The sequence below is a fragment of the Lepidochelys kempii genome, chromosome 6 (assembly GCF_965140285.1).
Source record: "Lepidochelys kempii isolate rLepKem1 chromosome 6, rLepKem1.hap1, whole genome shotgun sequence".
Lineage (NCBI taxonomy): Eukaryota > Metazoa > Chordata > Testudines > Cheloniidae > Lepidochelys > Lepidochelys kempii.
In genome coordinates, this window is record NC_136385.1 from 43746066 (window position 1) to 43765194 (window position 19129).

Consider the following 19129-nt stretch of genomic DNA (forward strand, 5'->3'; position numbering starts at 1 on the left):
AACAGTTCATACTTGTTCATGTGTTCTCTAGGCATTTCAGCTGCCACCTCAGCTAAGGGTCCACTGAGCTGCGGCCTCAGCTCTACCATGTATTGGTCAGTAGAGATGTTGTACCCAAGGCAGGCCCTTTCGAAGTTTTCTAAGAAGGCCTCGGTATCATCACCTGCCTTGTAGGTGGGGAACTTTCTGGGATGGGAAGTGGTACCTGGAGAAGGATTGTTAGGGTTTGTTGGTATGTTCTGCTGGGCCTTTATTCTCTCCATCTCCTCCACATGCTTCCTCGCCTCCATTTCCCTCTTGTGGGCAGCCTCCTGTACCTCCTTCTCCAGCCGCATGAGTTCTATCTGTCTTTCATGTTCCCTTTGTTTTTCCTCAGCCTGAAATTTGGCTAATTCCAGCTGTAGTCGAGCCGAGGATTTGGCCATTCTAACCTCTCTGTTTTTAACTAACTTTACACCCGAGGTTTAGAAATAAACAAACAAAACTTGGCTGTAATTTTTTGCTGTGCTGGAATAGAATACCTATTCTCTGATAGTGATTGTCAGCCTACAGAAAAAGACAATTCCCTTGTCTCTGCTCTGGGCCCAAATTAAAGCAAAAAACCTCGAACTACTTGGGAACCTGCTTACCCAGCCCAAAGAAAAAAAAAATTTCTTTTCAAACCTGTGCTCCTTGTAAAACAAAAAAAAAATCAAAATCCTAAAAAAAACCCTGCCACTTTTGTCTCCAGGCAAATGGGTAGAGCACACACCCCCTATTTACTTTTAGGAAGAAAAGAAAAAAAAAAACAAACCTCTGGGTTGGAAGACTGTGAATTTCCCTGCAGGAGTTAAGTACCCTGCCTCCAGGCAAATGAAACCTGCAATTCACAAGATAATCCCCTTTTGTCTCTGCTTGGCCACAAAGCAGAGAGAAACCAAGCTGCTTTCAGTTTCAAAGCTGCCTTCTGGACTTCCTAAAAATTCCTTTTTAAAATCTGTATTTCTAGTTCAAAAAATCTCAACTGGATCTCAAAATGATTTCAGGTTAATCCCACCGCTGCCACCATGTCAAGGTTCCTCCCCCACTCTGAACTCTAGGGTACAGATGTGGGGACCTGCATGAAAAACCTCCTAAGCTTATCTTTACCAGCTTAGGTCAAAACTTCCCCAAGGTACAAAATATTACCCCCGTTATCCTTGGAATGGCCGCTACCACCACCAAACTAATACTGGTTACTGGGGAAGAGCTGTTTGGACGCGTCCTTCCCCCCAAAATACTTCCCAAAACCTTGCACCCTACTTCCTGGACAAGGTTTGGTAAAAAGCCTCACCAATTCGCCTAGGTGACTACAGACCCAGACCCTTGGATCTTAAGAACAATGAACAATCCTCCCAACACTTGCACTCCCCCTTTCCTGGGAAATGTTGGATAAAAAGCCTCACCAATTTGCATAGGTGACCACAGACCCAAACCCTTGGATCTGAGAACAATGAAAAAGCATTCAGTGTTTTACAAGAAGACTTTTAATAAAAAATAGAAGTAAATAGAAATAAAGAAATCCCCCCTGTAAAATCAGGATGGTAGATATCTTACAGGGTAATTAGATTCAAAAACATAGAGAACCCCTCTAGGCAAAACCTTAAGTTACAAAAAAGATACACAGACAGAAATAGTTATTCTATTCAGCACAATTCTTTTCTCAGCCATTTAAAGAAATCATAATCTAACACATACCTAGCTAGATTACTTACTAAAAGTTCTAAGGCTCCATTCCTGTTCTGTCCCTGGCCAAGACGACTACAGACAGACACACAAACCCTTTGTTTCTCTCCCTCCTCCCAGCTTTTTAAAGTATCTTGTCTCCTCATTGGTCATTTTGGTCAGGTGCCAGCGAGGTTACCTTTAGCTTCTTAACCCTTTACAGGTGAGAGGAGCTTTCCCCTGGCCAGGAGGGATTTCAAAGGGGTTTACCCTTCCCTTTATATTTATGACAGGCACAATGACCAATTTAGCTAGGCACCATTACATATAATAAAAGGAACATCAGTGATCCTCAGTGTGAAGAAACCAGCATACCTTCCTAATATCCCCTCAGTTGTCTCCTCCTTTCTCACACAATTATGCAGTGCCTCCAGGACCTCCCACTTCCCTCCAATGTCTAGTCTTCCAGTGGGCCACACCAAGAGGGTGAAATTCATCCCTAGGCACAGGAGTGAATTACACTCATAAAGAGTAAATAAGGTTTGGCTGGATCATGAAAGCCCGCCCTCATTCAGCACTTCCATTAAACTCAGCTGGTGTTACATGTATGGAGGGGCTGAGGGATCAGGCCCTAAATTACTCCTTTGGGAAAATGTTAATCCATCACGTTGATGTATTAAGTTACATAGGTTAGTAGGAATGTGGATGCATTTGTGTACAGTTACGTGTGAAGGAACTGGAGCAGTGTATAAAAAATATGCACCTGGCATTCATCTTGTTTGTGACCTTCAGCATTTAATATTGAATAAACAATCCCATTGTTTTCTGGCCAGTTCAGGCTCTCAATAATGCAGGGATATTAGACACTCTACGTTGCTAAAGAAACGTTTTAAACAGCATTGAAAAGCACAAGTTTCCAGAGACTGCTCCTTGGAAACACTGGTTCAAATTCACTACTGGTGCAAACAGGCACAACTCCTTTACTTTCAGTGGAGTTGTATCTGTTACACCAGTTCAGATTTTGGCCAAATTTGTTTTGTAACAAATTGAAATAAAGTTAAAAGGTTAGCTGCCTTTTAAACGTATTTTATAAAAGTTATTGTTTTCTGTTTGTACTGTGCTTTTAGAAACTATTAGATATATCTCCTTGCAGATTTTGACCTTTTCAGATATCAAAGATTGATTCTTCTCTTTCTCCACCCCTTTTCCTAGAGTCTTTCTATCTACATAATGAGCTCTGTCCTAATTTAATCAAGATTTTTATACTGCACTTCTCACGATGTTATCCGTGCAAACCATTGTATTTTCAGCAGAGCCAAAACAAACATGAAGTTTGTTTGTTTTTTTTACTTCAGTGATGTTATTACAGAGCTAGGAAAAGGTTACCAAGGTGAAACTACTGCTTCAGATCCAGCTGGGGGACCTCAGACCCTTTTTATAAGTCACACACAAAATGTTTGGTCTTGCATGGATGCTAGAAGATCATTCTTGTGCATACTTGTACGTTTGGGCAGATGTGTCTTACTAACATGGATGTTCATTTTATTTTGCATTCAACCTCTGGGGTAGGGTTCCAGCCCCAATCTTTTAGAAAGGGCCACGAAAAGGTCTGTATTTAAAATGGTAACACTTAGGCCCTCAAATATTTGTAGCACTGCTGAGCATTGCAGTTGTATTCAACATAGTGCAGAGTTGTAGAATTCAAAATTTGGACGTTCTTACTCTTACTAAGTCTACAGTCTTTTCTAAAGTAGAGTAAAATTAGCCCTAGAGTCAAATTTGAAATTATGTTCATAATTTTGGGATATTAAAATACTTCCCAGAGCTCATTATCTAAAGCCCTAAATAAAATTGCAATATAATTAGAGTTTAGGGTTTAACCTCAAAAGGTTTAAAGAGTATTTTCTTTTCAGATGAGCAATGAAGTGTTCAGATGCTTATCAAAGCTACTCCTCTCTCCTCCCGCATCTGCTTCTCAGTGGTGCCCCTTATATCCCCATTTCGTTCCGTATTCCCCTCCTACATAATTCCTGCCCTCAACAGGCCCTATGTTCTTTACTTCCCACTTTACACTTTTCTTTCCCCCCTGTAATCCCCCAGGATATTGTTAGCATCTTGGTCTCCTGCCTTTCTGGCCCTGTTCCTCAAAGTCTCCCTAACACAGATAGTCCACTGTATGTTCCTCCACACAACCTCCTTCCATTCTCTTCTTGCACACTTTTATTCCATACCACTGAAGACCAGTTGTGGTGTCTAGATGCTTGTCTGCTGGCCTCTGGCACTGATAATGCGAAAAAAATGCAAGTTCTGTTACCCTGTGGTGGTTCTCCAGTGAGATACATACTATATTTAGCAGGCGTGGGCAAACTTTATGGCCCGAGGGCCACATCTGGGTATGGAAATTTTATGGTGGGCCACGAATGCTCACGAAATTCGGGTTGGGGTGGGGGAAGGGGTGAGGGCTCTGGCTGGGAGTGTGGGCACTGGGGTGGGGCCAGAAATTTGAAGTTCAGGGTGTGGGAGGGGCTCTGGGCTGGGGCAGAGGGTTGAGGTGCGGGTGGGGGCGGGGGGTGAGGGCTCCAGCTGGGGGTGCAGGAGGAGGCTCTGGGGTGGGACTGAGGGGTTCAAAGGGCCGGATGGGGATCAGGGCTGGGGCACAGGAAGGGGTCAGTGTGCAGGCTCTAGGCGGCACTTACCTCAAGCAGCTCCCGGAAGCAGTGGCATGTCCCTTCTCCAGCTCCTATGCGGAGGTGCGGCCAGGTAGCGCTGCATTTGGGAGCTACGGGAGCCATGCGGAGCCATGGCATGCATGCAGCGGGGCAAGCCCCTGACCCCGCTCCCTGGCAGGAGCTCAAGGGCCTGATTAATATGTCTAAAGGGCCAGATTGCCCACCCCTGATACATGGTATAGTAGGACTGAGAATGGTAGAGCAAATAGTTTGGGGCCCCATCACAGAGGAAACATGGCCCTGAAACAGATCTTCAGAACTGAAAGTAATTGCCCTTTGAAGCATGTTAGTGAAAGATGGGACTCCAAGAAGGGAGCAAGTCAGAAGACTGTTGGGAGATAGGGAGAAGGAACCTGTTTGAGGATGTGTGAGAAGTTCCCCATGAAATAAACCTTTTTCCTTTCATACGAAGGACTGAAAGATGTATCCATTTCTATGTCTATCCTTAAATCCAAGCTCTGTCTCCACAGACAGTCTAGGCCAGATGCTCAGCTGCTGTAAATCAGCAAATGGCTTCAATGGAACTATGCCAATTTACAGCAGACGAGGATCTGGCCCTCTCTTTTTCAACTGTGGGGCTGCAAATTCAAGTATAGAGCTTCACTTGAAATGAACCTAACCTGAAACATCCATTTAATAATTCATATAGTTCTGAGGATGGAAGCAAGAACAATTTGAAGCAAGAAGCATAGTTCATACTTGAATTAATGGTGGCAGATATAATTGTGTATTGCACTCATTTGCTAGCTTTTTTTTTTTAAAACGCAAGCTCCTTTGTAAGAGGAAAATGCTGTTGTGGGCCATTTCCCTTTCAGACACCACAGTTACTCACTGATTGCATCTCTAAATGTTTCATTCTTAGGATCACAACTAAGGACTCCACTGACCATACTAGTCTGAGAACCACTGATGTGCAGCAAATCACTCCATTGTGAGGTCATCTAACTCATTGTGATTCCACATGTAAATACACACAAATTATGTACACACATTTTTGTGTGTGCAGTTGCATGCATCCAGTTTTGAAAAATGGAGCATAAAGTAAAGTGTAAAATACTGATGTCAGGCATTGCAGAAAATAGCTACCACATGTACACTATATGCTTTCAAAATTAAATAAACCATGTCTCGTTACGGCAATCTAAAAATTGAAAAACTGTGAGAAGCCACTGCCAAATCTTGGCCCAGATCCTCCGCCCCATTAAGTCTGCCATGTCTCCCTCTGGCGGTGCAAAGCAGAGTTAAATCTGGTTTAGTTTGCCAGTTGAGGATTTCCTGTCAGAAGGGAATCCGCAGGTGGTATAGGGCCAGTATAGTGACTTCTACACAAATCTCCCCTCCCTGTCCCCGATGAAGGGGCATGGCTCGAAATAGGCTGCATTATCTGTCTCTGGGAACTAGGACCAGTGCCTGTCTGCCACAGGATCAGGAACTGCAAAGGGACTTACTGACATCTTTGCTTCCCATCCCTTGTTTAGAATTGCACAGCTCAGCTGAGCCAGAGGATGTGGGCCAAAGCTTTTCTGGAGTTATCAGCATCGCTTCAAAAAAAGATGGTCGACCCCATCCCCATTTCACCTTGTCCCCCACAAAAACAAAACTAAAGTAACTCGGCTGAACTGGTTGCAGAGTGGTAGCCGTGTTAGTCTGTATCAGCAAAACCAACGAGGAGTCCTGGCATCTCAGAGACTGCTTTCTGATATTACTTCAATAAGAACAGTTCAACTAGAGGCTGATAGCTTGTGTAGATCCCAGGGCATTTTCACTCTGCCCCATAGGGTGAGAGAGCCAGGGAGGAGAAAATTTGGGCCAACTGATTGAAAGGCAGTATTGCACTGGCTGAGTAGGACTGCCAAAGTACCTCTATATTTTACATGCCATCACTCTTTGCCGTAGACTGCATTAGAGTTTTTCATGCATCTGCTCATTCTAGAGGTCTACAAAAGCAACATGACTAAAATAATCCTAATATTGTGCACCAGCATAGCGGTGGCCACATGAAGTACTCTAAGTGCTTTACAAACAAAGAATATTGAAGTCCTAAAGAATTAAACCTCACAATCTTTGTTGGGTTAGACAGTATTAGCCTCATTGTACGTAATTCCTCATTTTAGGGACATGAGGCACTGAGGGGTTAAGCGACTCTCCAGGATCACACTGGAGGTCTGTAGCAGATCTGGGACTAGAACCAGTCACCTGACTCTCAGACTTGTTTTTATGTCACAAGACTATCCTTACGACAAACAGCTGCGAGAAATACACTATATTTATTCTTTAAATAAATTTTCGTACTTATTTATTGCCTGCTTCAGTATCTATCATGAAATAATATCCCAATGTTTGCTATAAAAAAGGGCTTAATCAAAATTAGGTTCCATGGAGCTGAGTTCCAGGGTTAAAAGTCTTTAAATTATACAGCTCTTATCTTGTAATTCATAGATGGCTTTTAAAAATGCACTTACTTAATCCATTTTACACTATTTTTTCCACTTATTTTGTTTTTACTTACAGTACATACACACCTCTCTACAACAATTTTCTGTCTTCCCACGAGGCACTCTCTGTTGTTTCATTAAAAGGAGAAAGTCGCATGTGCTTTTCCTCCTTAGCGAACATTTATGAGCTGTATGTTTTTTATTGAAAGGCTCTTCTTTATTGTGCATAAAGGTCATATCTTCCCTTTACAGTTTGTTCAGTTCAGGACACTCTCCGCTATTAGACCCTAAATGTAAAACTGAAATAGGTACTTTCAGGATGTGTTTATAGGGCAGTTCTGTAATTGAACAATTCTGGGAATGCCTATTACTGCTCTGTTCTGTCATTTTTGTTCTACAAATGGAACTACTATCTTCTTCCCTAGCAATCTCACACATTTGTGTGTTTGCTCTAAGTGCTGACCAAAATAAAGAGCCCGTCATCATCATTATTACTTGTGTGTAACTGTTTCCTTTGGAGATGGATTTTAGGCATTTCCCCCACTATTGGCCTGTGGAAAGAAAACAGACATAGCCTTGGCCTACACTACACAGTTAAGTTGATGTCAGGCTGCTTACATCAACCTGATTATGTCAGTGTACACACTACAGCCTTGCTTCCGCCAATGTAAGCGCCCTACTACACCGATATAATAACTCCACCACCACGAGAGGGCTTATGGCAGTGTAGTCAGGGTGATGCAGTGTCTGTATAGACACTGCATTACTTACATTGGTTGTTGACTCTCACTCTTGTCAATTTTACGGCTCCAGCATGCAAGAAAGCCAGGCTGTCACCAGGGTAGGTAGGGGGCTCCAGCAACAGTCCAGCTGCCCCCTGGGCTGCCTGCTCAGCCACAGCCTGGCTGTCCGCTGGCTTCTCACCCACCTGTTGCCTAGAGGCTTCCAGTCGCACCGCTGCTTGGAGGCTCCCTCTGGGGAGTGCTGGTACAGCCCAGAGGCTCCCGACTTCCTGCCACATAGACCCCCAGTGGAATCATTTTGGGAAAAGGAAATCTGATGAGAAACAAATCCTGCGCTGCGTTTTGGCAGCAGAAGGAATTGTTTTCCTTGTTAGGCAGATTTCACATGCACCCGCAAGGGGATGTAAGTCTCGTCATTAAAATTCCCCTCCCTCTTGCTTTTATGTCAAGTTATGTGTGTGTCTCTTGCAGTACAGGGTGTGAAGAAGTTTTGTGGCCTAGTGCAAAGCATCTTTTTAATTGCAGAAAAAGTAGCTTCCAAATTGCCAAGTGGAGAGGAATCTGTGGGGAGAGTGCTGGCCTTCTGCAAAGAAGTCAAGAGCTGAGGAGAGAAAAATTGGCCAGGTGTCTGCCTTTCATCTGGATATTCAATGTGACACATCTGGTGCTAGTATAACTGCTATTTCTAATTGATAAGGACGTTTTGCAGTCATGGGAGGGTTGAGCTGTCAGGTGAGCCAGAGATCAGGAATTATGACAGTTTCATGGCATGTGAAAGATGCTGTGAAGTGCAGTATGATTCTAGCCAGCGGTGGTTAAATTAGGTTCTCTTGGATTTAGTCTGATGTGCAGGACAATATCATTCCATGCATTGTGTAGGAGGAAGTTAGGGTTTGTTCAGGCCCACCAAATGCACAGACAAAATCACTTGTAATGTCTGATTACCAATCCCATGTTTTACTCTGGCTCTGGGCTCCAGGGATGGTATTACTCAGCAGTCTAATTACTTTCTTTTCTTGAAAATGTCGTAAAAATCAAGTATACCATTATTATTTCCAGGAGCCCACTAGTCACTTTCACTTGGTCCCCAATCTTGCAAATTTGTCAAGAGTCTAATCATATGTCCTACTGACTAAGCAACCTTGAGAATCAATTTTGTCCTGTGCTTCAGCATACCAAAGGCTTGTGTAAGGAAAACTGATTGAAATCTTTAAAAAACAAACCCCAAAAAAGTATCTTCCACCCCCAGCTATGGAAATTTCTTTTAACAAGTAATCAGCCCAGGAAAATTGTGTGGAATGTTGGTAACTACCGGTACAAGTTAATTTTCTTCTTTGTGAAATAATTTAAAAGTATAACAGTTATGACTAGATCTTGCTGTTTCGGCATGCAAAAAATATATCATGCAATAGATAAATCATGCAATAAACTGTAAGTATTTGCAATAGGGAATCTAATAGAGGCACTTAATGTTATATTACCCCTAGTCCAGTCTTTGCCTCTTACTCACTATACATGTTTCAAGATGGTTGGGGGTAAACAGCTATTCATTGGTCCACTCAAGGGATTCACAGTACATCAACTTTGTTTTGGCTTCACTACAACACGGCAAAGTACAAAAACGGGATGACCTTTCTTGTGATCTCAGCTAAACCTGAATCTGTGTCAGAAACCCATTTTTATTAACGTTGTTCTGAACAAGTTCTCCTGTGAGTGCTTCTAACAAGCTTCAACCTCTCTAGAAACTTGAGGCAGCCTAAAGGGCAAGTGAATAACTCTGCTGAGTGAGGGCACAATATTCTCATTGAATATGCACAAGCATTAGTAAACTCAAGCTGAAATAGCTCCACCAGGAATTGCAGTTTAAATCTCTGTCATCCCAGGGGTTCTTTCTGTCACCCCCATATACAATATTTATTAATTGCTTATGAAAATGTTTAGTGTGTTCAAGAGAATGTTTTACACTTTATACTATGCACACATGGCACTACTCGGGAGGTTTGCGAGAAGTTGTCTTACAAGTTAGTTCCCATGTGGTGTCTGTTAGTCACAGCTAATTATTAAGTCTTTGGTGAATGCAGACTACATTGGAACTCTGATTCCCTTTCTCCTCTCCCCCCACTGCTAAAGAACAAAAAATACTGCACACAATCTAGGTTTATTGCATGTATAATTCTCCAAAGAGCTCCAGTAAGATAACAGCTATGGTTTTACATTTCAGGTATAACTGTGGCATTACTACAGTACTCTTTGCATGAGAAACATGAGAAATGGGTAAAGAATCATTAATTGATAGTGACAAATTCAACCCCCTCCACTGTGTGTGTGTTTTGTCAGAGTAGAGTTTGACTATGGTTTGTTAAATAGTTGAAAAATTAGCCAAATTATGTTTTAATTTTAAAATGGAACTCTGAGAAATGTAATCATCTGCATATGTTAGAAACTAGAGTATTACAATAAAGGAAAGATTGTTAGCTAATTTAGCTGTTTGTTTCAGACACCTGTGAGCAAGAAACTGAACTTAATTGCAGTGGAAAAGAATAGCAAAAACAAAAGTTCAGACACAGCAGAGTTCAGGGACACAAATTCCAGTCCAGATTCAGCCTTCACTTTCTGAACCCTGCTGAAATTAATGGGAGTTTTGTCATTGACCTCAACGAGTGCAGGATTAAGTCCTAAATGGAACTAGAAGTTTTCTTTCCATATGTAAACTCAGAGGCTGCAATCTTGCAAACTTTTACTAAGGCCAGTAATCCTGATGTACATGCATTATTATGTATGGGACTACTTGAAGGATGGTCTGTCTATTGTACACTATAAATTGTTCCTTTCAATGAATCTGGTATCTGCAAAGGTTCCCATAACTCTTATACCAGAGTCATCTTTATAGGACAAAAGAACCTTCCATTTCACATACAGTAGATTGAACAGGTGTTCAGAATACCAATCCCTGGGTAAATACTGATCCTCCTCAGATCAACTTCTGATAAAAACAAAACATTTGAATTATGAAAATGAAAAGTAGATTTATAATCTCAAAGGGAAATTGCCAGTTTAATGTAGTCCCAAATATAGGTGTGTGTATGATATGAAATGCCGGGGGGGGGGGGGGATGGGTGAGGATATGATTTACGCAGTGGAGATATGTAAGTCTTGCTGAATTCACTGTAAACTGAACATTTAAATAAATATTTCCTTGAGGGTTTTTTACATTTTTTAATGAGAACAGATTTCATCTATTTAAATGTTCCTTTCCAGAGTAGTGATTCAGAAAGACACCACCTCTGTGGTAGTACATAACTTGAGAGAAGAGAAGCTAAAAATCTAGAGAAGGCCCATTATCTAGACCTGCTTTGCTTGCTGCCTGGATCCCAGATTTTAGTCTGAGAGCATCTCTAATAGAATGTAAAACTGACTAGTTTAAGTGCCCAAGCCACATGAAATGCAAAACTGCACAAACGGTGAAAAGCAAGTGAGGATTTGAAATTCCTTTGCTTGTAATAACCTAAAAAGTTGTTGGTAATAGAGGTAAGGATATAATTTTTATCTTGACAACATGCATTTCACATCTGATAACAGCTTTTATATTTCAACATCAGAACTACTCAATTTTGCTTTCACATTTTATAGCAAAACTTTCCAGGAAAAAACATTTGTGTTAAATATTATAGTTCCTTTCATCCCCATAAAAAGACGGTCTCTCTCAATCAGATGGCTTCTATAATAGACCCTCATAACTGTTATGGTGGAGAAAACTCAAGGGCCCATTTGCCCCCAGAATTAAATATGTATTAAGGTATTTTAAAGAGTGTAATATCTTTTGAAGGTTATCACTTACAGTTATGTTGTATCATTTCACAGTGCTCTAATGTTAGAGATAATAAACATGACAAGTAAGATACAGTGGTGTTAAGGTGTGATTAGTCTATGAGAAATTTACCATGATACAGCCATGATAGATTATACAGGGCCTGTGACTGTTGCCACAAAGAAGGTACAACTTTTCTGTGTTCCCATCTTCTATTAGGGTACCCTGCACTGTAGGTGGTTCTCTTTTCCCTACTCCCTGCAGGAGGGGGCGAGGGCTCCAGCTGGGGGTGTGGGCTCTGGGGTGGGGCCAGAAATGAGGAGGTCAGGGTGCTCTGGGCTGGGATTGAGGGGTTCGGAGGGCAGGAGGGAGATCAGGGTTGGGGTGCAGGAGGGGGTCTGGTGTGCAGGCTCTGGGCAGCACTTACCTCAAGCAGCGAAGATGCAGCCAGGCGGTTCTGCGCGCTGCCCTGTCCACAGGCGTCGCCCCTGCAACTCCCATTGGCCACGGTTCCCGGCCAGTGGAAGCTGAGGTGGCAGCGTGTGGAAGCCCCTGGCTGCCCCTACGTGTAGGAGCTGGAGAGGGGATATGCTGCTGCTTCCGGGAGCCATGCAGAGCGGGGCAAGCCCCGGACCCCACTCCCCGGCTGGAGCTCAAGAGCCAGATTAAAACATCTGGAGGGCCGGATACGGCCCCTGGACAATAGTTTGTCCACCCCGGTCTAGGTGCTTACCTTAAAGTAAGAGAAGAGCCCAAACCCAAATCCTGGAACTGACATCCCCCAAAGATCTAGATCTGAACACATTGACTGTGTCCTTTCTTTATGATGGGTAAACCCAAGCCCCAGAGTCGAATACCCTTGAAACTGTAGGAAAGATGGGATCCTGATCTAGATCCAAATTTACAGCTAGGGCACTTTTTTTTTTTTTTTTTTGTAATTAAAGCCCTTTGTTTTGGGAACAGTCCCTTCCAAAGATGAATGTGCTTTGTTCCATGAGTGATCTTAAAAAGACAGGAGAGATGGTCAAAACAGTACAGAAAAATTTTCAATTTAGAAATTCCAAAGGAAGAAAAAGATTGCTGTATCAGACTGAGACAGTTTGTCTTATTTTCCCCCAAAGGACACCATGGTTTAATGGATGGGGCTTTAACCTACCCAGAGGTCAGTCTTTGCTGGACAAGTGGAACCTTATCCCTGAGGGCATTGATATACTAATGACACATGGACCTCCTCTTGGTAAGTGAAGGAAAAACTGTGTGTGGTTTTGTATATAGAATGCACTTTTAGTGCAAGCAAAACTATTAATGCTTTAAGTGACATAGAACATAATTTTACCCTAACGCAAAACTATGAATTTAAAAAAAAAATTAAAATGAAGTCTAGTACGATCATTAAACTTAGCAATTATACTGGGCTTCTAGGTATTTTTTAAATTAAATTTTTTGATTTAGTGAAGCCAAGGAAAATCAAAGGCGTATCTAGCTGCACAGCCATTTGAGTTGGATCCTTTAATTTAAGGATAGTATTCTATTTGTCTGACAAACAAAGCTTCCAATCACAAGGGCCTAGGATTCTCCGGGACTGACTACAACATTTTGAAAGATTGGTCCTCCCTCGCAACTACCACCACCAGCACTGGAACATAATGTTTATTTAAGCTTTTTATTGGGTCAAGATTATATATAGTGGTTATCTATACACTATACTTATATAGTGGCTATCTATCTACTCTTCTTTACTCTTAAAAAAGTATTTGCTTTGTTAAACCAATTTACCAAAAGTTCACAATTACGGTTAAATGTTAAAAATTGGATTACATTGATGAAGGACCAAAATTCTGTCGCCACCTATTCATTCAAACTACACCCATTTATTTCCGTGAGAGATGAGTACACATATCTGAGTGCAAAATCTGAGTTTTCATGAGTGGCGTCTTGAGCCAAATCCCTTTTCCTTTACTCACATGAGTACCCCATTGATCCACAGAGTTATGCTGTGATAAGAGTCATCTATAGGGTTGTCCCCTGATTGCCTCAGAAAGCAGGTAAAAAGAGTATTCAGCACACGTGATTTTAAATAGAGGGTGGGATTTTCTAAAGTATTCGGTTTTGGCCTAAGTCTGATTCCATTGAAGGGCAAAATTCCCATTGATTTCAGCGGGAGAAGAGTTAGGCCAACACTGAGCCTTTCGGAAAATGCTACCATAACCCTTCTTCATGCTGTGTTCCACCAAGTCACACATTTCTGGTTCCTGCTCTGTAAGACATAGATATAAATCTAGGGTCACATCCTTAGCTAGTGTCAATTGTCACAGCTCCGTTTAAGTCAGTAGAGCTGTGATAACTTACACCAGCTGAGGATCTACCTGTATAAAAATGTTCTGTCAGGGTGAGGAAGATCAGGTGCATGCACACATTAATTAGTAGATTGTGTGGTTTTGCTAAGTTTTACCCAGATCCTCAGCTTTTGTAAATTAAAGAACTTCCACTGACTTCAGCAGAGCTATGCAAGTTTGCACCAGCTCAGCATCTGAGCCAGCCATTACAAAATGCTATTTTAAACTGTGTATATGATATGCTTTGAAAATGGCATTTAAATGCCAGAGACCAGCTGAATGGTCCAGCAGGGTTTCTTGGTGGATGGAGTGTGAGGAACTTAATGCCTGGTAGGGCATCACAGCTAAGGGCTTGTCCACACTATAGCAGCACAGCTGTAGCAGTTGCATATAACCCCTTGCTTGCTACAGTGATGTAAGGAGGTTTTCCAACACTGTAGTTAATCCACGCCTCCCTTTCCCCTCCCCCCACCCGAAGAATTCTTCCATCTAGAGTGGGACTTGGGTGTCTTAACTACATTTCTCAGGGGATGAATTTTTTACACCTGTGAATGACACAGGTAGGCTGACCTAAGTCTTAGATTTAGACCAAGCCTGAGTTAGGAGTCAGCAATCCTAGCAGAGCTGGACGTAGTGAGACTTAAGAAGAACAGAAGAAAATTTTACACTAATAATATACTCAGTGCTTATCTTTAGCCTGGTTATTAGGGGCATTCAGCATATAATGCTACCAAGGGAATATTGTAAAAATGTGCAGGTCACCTTTAAATCCTCCAGAGCCAATGTGTGTCTTCAACAGAGCTGTGATCTAGCACTCCTTCTCAGTGTAATGCCCTGTACTTTGAAAGCCACCCTTCTGTTGTAGTGATTAATTTCTTATATTTTATCTATTTACTTCTTCCCAAGAAACAAAACATAGCACAAGCATGTTTATAATTTTTCCTGGTTGCTAGATTTCAATGGGCTGCCAATCTGCATATTGTAAGTTGGTTTCCCATAGTGTACTTTAGTCTCAGCAGCATCACTATATTTCTTAGCTGAATTTTTTGAAACATCCCTTCTAAAATTTTACTCCACTCCTTTAAAAAAAAAAAAATCAAAGCAAAAGTATAGCCTCCATTTTGTAGATACAGTTTACACCAATTTTAATTGTGAGCATAGATCAGGGCATTAGAAGTGCAAATAGTGATATCGGGCCTCAACATGCCTGAAAATATACCCCAAATATTGCCTTTTACAGTGGCTACATATTAATTTAGGTAAAATTATGTCATTACCGACCTTAGCTGTTTGACTGGTTTTGAAGAGTACATATAGTCCAGTTTATGTCCCACCATTTTTAATCAGCTTGGGCCAAATTTATCTCTGGTATAACTACTTTGAAGTCAATAGAGTAACACCAAGAGTGAGTTTGCTCCTTCTTTCAGCTATGGTTTATCTTTTGCCTCTCACAATCCTTCACACCCTTTTGAATGTTAGTCTAGGCTGTAATAGTCCAGACAGCCCACATTTATACTAATCGATGTCAAATTTTATGGATTTTCCATATTAGTTATAGAACTAAGTGGTTTTCACTTTAAAAGTAGTCAATTAGCACTAGGTTGCTTGTAGCTGTTTCCCTGTCGCTCTGTGCTGCCTATTTTCAGTGACCTAGGGCTCCAAAGTAACCCAGCACTCTCAGACCCTGGGCCTCTGGAAGTTGCTGAAGATGATATATTTTAAATTTCTGGGGTGGCAGAGGTGCCAGGTGTGAGAACTGATCCTTCCCGTGGCCTGACTCTGGAATAACTGTGACCAGCACGTTTTACCTGACTAGCTTGGGAAGTAGACTGCTACAACAACAGCAGAAGGGAGGAAATAAGACAGGGGTGTGCAGTGGGGAAGGGAGGGGATCAAGAAGGGGAAAAAATTGCAGCACTGCCAGGAATAAGAGTCACAAAGCTTCCACTCATGAAGAAGAGTCTAAAACTCTAGTTTAATAAATCAAATCACATACAGAAAATGTTAATTAGGCAGGAGTGGGGGGAAGGAAAAAGGAAAAAACCTCAGGAACCTAAGGAAGACAGAGTGAGAAGTTTCTTAAAAGCCATTGTATGCTTTAATGGAGAGGCTAGGATTACAGATAATGTAATAAACCTTTAGTGAAATATGGCTTCCTGAAAGTCTAAACGAAACCTTACCTGAATAGAGAAAATTAAGAGTATTGATTGCATTTTGCCCTCAGGTTTTCGAGACTGGGTTCCAAAGGAGCTGCAGAGAGTTGGCTGTGTGGAACTGTTGAACACTGTGCAAAGGCGAGTAAGGCCCAAACTCCATGTCTTTGGTGGAATTCATGAAGGTAAGAAATAGTAGGGCTCCCTAGGTCTGTATGAGAATCCTTGTGGGGGAAACAAATAGATCTCTGTGGTACTTTATACCAGATGTGGAGCGTTCCATTTATTATGACTAAGGGCTTGTCTACTCGCCGGATCAGCAGGCAGCAATCGATCCAGGAGGGGTAGATTTATCGCGTCTAGTATAGCCACGATAAATCGACCGCTGAGCACTCTCCCGTCAACTCCAGTACTCCACCAGAACGAGAAGCGCAAGCAGAGTCGACGGGAGAGTGTCTGCTGTCGACGACCGCAGCGAAGACACGAGGGTAAGTAGATCTAAGTGTGTCGACTTCAGCTACACTGTTCACATAGCTGAAGTTGCATATCTTAGATCGACCCCGCGTGGTACTGTAGACAAGCACACAGTAGAATACAATGGGAAAACAGTCAGATCTGCTGGGTGCTCAGCACTTTGGAAACCTACTTCTTAGTGTCCAAAAAAAGACTTAGTAGTCCAACTTGAGGAACTCATATTTTAAAATATTGACTACGTACATGATCTCCATACCTGCAACTTGCAATAATTGTGCTGTGCCAGTTTATTTGCTTTCAAAGCTTGCGGGGGAGGGGGGAAAGAGTTCTCTCATATGCAGAAGAATAAAAGCAAATTGAAATTTGTCTTACCAAACCACCAGAAAGTCCCAGTTACTCCAAGTACAGGAGCCAGCAAAGGAGGTAGAAAAGACAGGGTGGTATTCGGAGAAAGCTTGCTCCATTAAGTTACCTCACTCAGTATATGGGGGAGAGTGCAGTAGAAGGGAGGGCAGCTTGTCAGGAGGGGAGAGAGGGTAATCACCACAATTCCTTTGAAATCTACTTCTGAAGTCATTCTGCAATACATTTCATGAGGTGTAATCTTTCAAGGTATGTGAACCTCAGAAAAGCTTTTTCAGAAGATACATTGCCCCATTTTTAATCTCACACCAGGCAGGCGGAGTGTGAAGCTTCAGAACAATAAGCTCATTTTGTGGGGATGGGAGGGAATGAGAGATTAAATAAATACATTTGGAGGTTTTTAAATATTTAATACACTTTGTGGCTTTCATATTCCAATGAGACAAATACTAGGAGTCCAGCCTGGGAGAGATAGTGAGACTTTGTGACCCTAGGACTAAAAATTACACACTAAGTGCTTTATATTCCCCCCGCCCCCCCTCCCGGAGATTTCGCCATTGACTCTAATTAAGCTCTCCGTAGGCTCACAGAGTTGGAGAACTTTATAAAAGAACAGACAGCTTACTCGCCTGCTGTTGTTGATTTTCCGAAGCCCTCATGACTTTACACAATGAATTTTTATGCTTGGGTTATAAAGTCCTGTAAATAAGGAGTTTATAACAGAAACGTTGACATGACCTTAACTATAGTGGTATGAATAGCAGTACTCTAATGCAAACCAGAAAAGGATTGGACGTTTTCTATAAATATTAATGCTCAGATATTAATGATAAGTGAATACAAGAAGACTTCCAACTAGCACATGCAAATTGCCTATAGCCTTTTGTAGGTGCATGGTAAGCTGAAAGTAATCAAACTTCCTGCAGTAATAGTGTTAAGCTGAGGGAAAGCAAAGGCCTCTTAGCGTGCAAGATCATCATGAAAACACACTGTGGAGTCATGTACACCTTACATTTAAACCTTGTAAGTAAGATGGCACACTCTACAAGCATAAAAGGAGTCTTATTTGAGCATTCAAGGGCACTAAACAAAGATCCAAATCGTGCTCAGTTGACTAAGGCTGAAGGTAAAGGAACTGCTTACTACAGTAAAGTGAGTAAAATTTCGCCTGAATTTTTCTGAGAGTTTAAGAATTAAGGCACAATTAATTCAGGACCAAATTCTGCTCTCAGACCACATGCACCCATATTTTATTGAAGTCCGTAGGAGTTGCAGACAAGTATTTGGGGCAGAATTTTGCAGTGAGTCAATTAATTTTTTTAAAACCAGTATTTTTCCAGTGCAAAGTGACCAAACTCAAAATTGCCAGCTTAAATAAACAAAACAATACAGGCAGACCACACAGCAATTGTGAAATGATTAGTCTCTGATGGACATTTTGGTAGCACACACTTTGTGTTAACTTTCATGCAGCAGTGATGTGTACTATATCACATTGCAAAAGGAAAAATATTTTCCCTGAGGTTTGGCCTGCTAGTACAAACAGTGGGAAGTTCCTCTCCTCTGAAGGACCAGTCACAAGCAAGAAATTTGGTGCCAAGCCCTTCCTATTCTGTCTTGTCTCCTGTGTCTTTTCCTGCCTCTCCATGAGGAAAGCAGGAAGTGTCATCCTGGGGCACCATCTTTCAGGGCCAGACACAGTATCGTGGGAGACAGAAAAGGTGAAGCTTGCTTTTGCCCTTGGCACAGAAGAAGTGCTGACAGTGCCATCTGTCCATCCCATCCAGTCCTTCAACGGGCCAGTGTGCCTGAAAAGTCAGCTGCCCCCCCAGGCCTGCCAGTGGGAGTCAGATCTGAATAGGTATCCGAGGAGAGCAGAGAGGAAGAGGTTAAAGCAAAGGAGTCCATTCAGACTCCTCCCACCCCCACTTTTTTGAGGGAGAAGCAGAGACTCTTTTGGGGGCCAACATCTATTTCAACAGAACTTATCATAACTCTCTGCTCTCCCCAAAACAAGCTCCCTGAGCAGGCTGTTCCTCAAAGGTTCCCCCATCTCCTGCTCTACCCTCAGTAATCTCCAGAGACTGTTACTAGTTTTCATTCTCCCTCCCCAGCACCCTATAAACACCTTTGAGAGAGAAGGAGGAATGTGACTCAGAGCCTGCCTGTCCACCATTACAGGAGTGCAAGGCACTCTCGCCACTTCACCTCATGCCCCTACAGGAGGGCCAGGAACAAGTAGCATAGAGCTAGCTACATAGGCTTTACCTCACCTCCTGTGCAAGGAGAACCCCAAGCAAGGTGTCCAGATCCTTTGAATGGAGTTGAGGATGGAGCAAGGCCGAGAATCTAGCCTTACATTCCTAAAGGCTGTGTCCACTAAAGAAGTAAGGTAGAAGTCCAGG

General features: G+C 42.2%; 1 protein-coding gene across 2 annotated transcripts in view; it reads left to right on the forward strand.

Annotated features, from left to right (window-relative positions):
• Window positions 1-19129, forward strand: part of MPPED2 (metallophosphoesterase domain containing 2) — a 138130-nt gene that overhangs the window by 116445 nt on the left and 2556 nt on the right. For both annotated transcript variants that reach the window (XM_073347782.2, XM_078853238.1), the window contains exons 5-6: window positions 12520-12635; window positions 15959-16072. In XM_073347782.2, the coding sequence (XP_073203883.1) occupies window positions 12520-12635; window positions 15959-16072 (230 nt within the window). The remainder of the gene's footprint in view (window positions 1-12519; window positions 12636-15958; window positions 16073-19129) is intronic.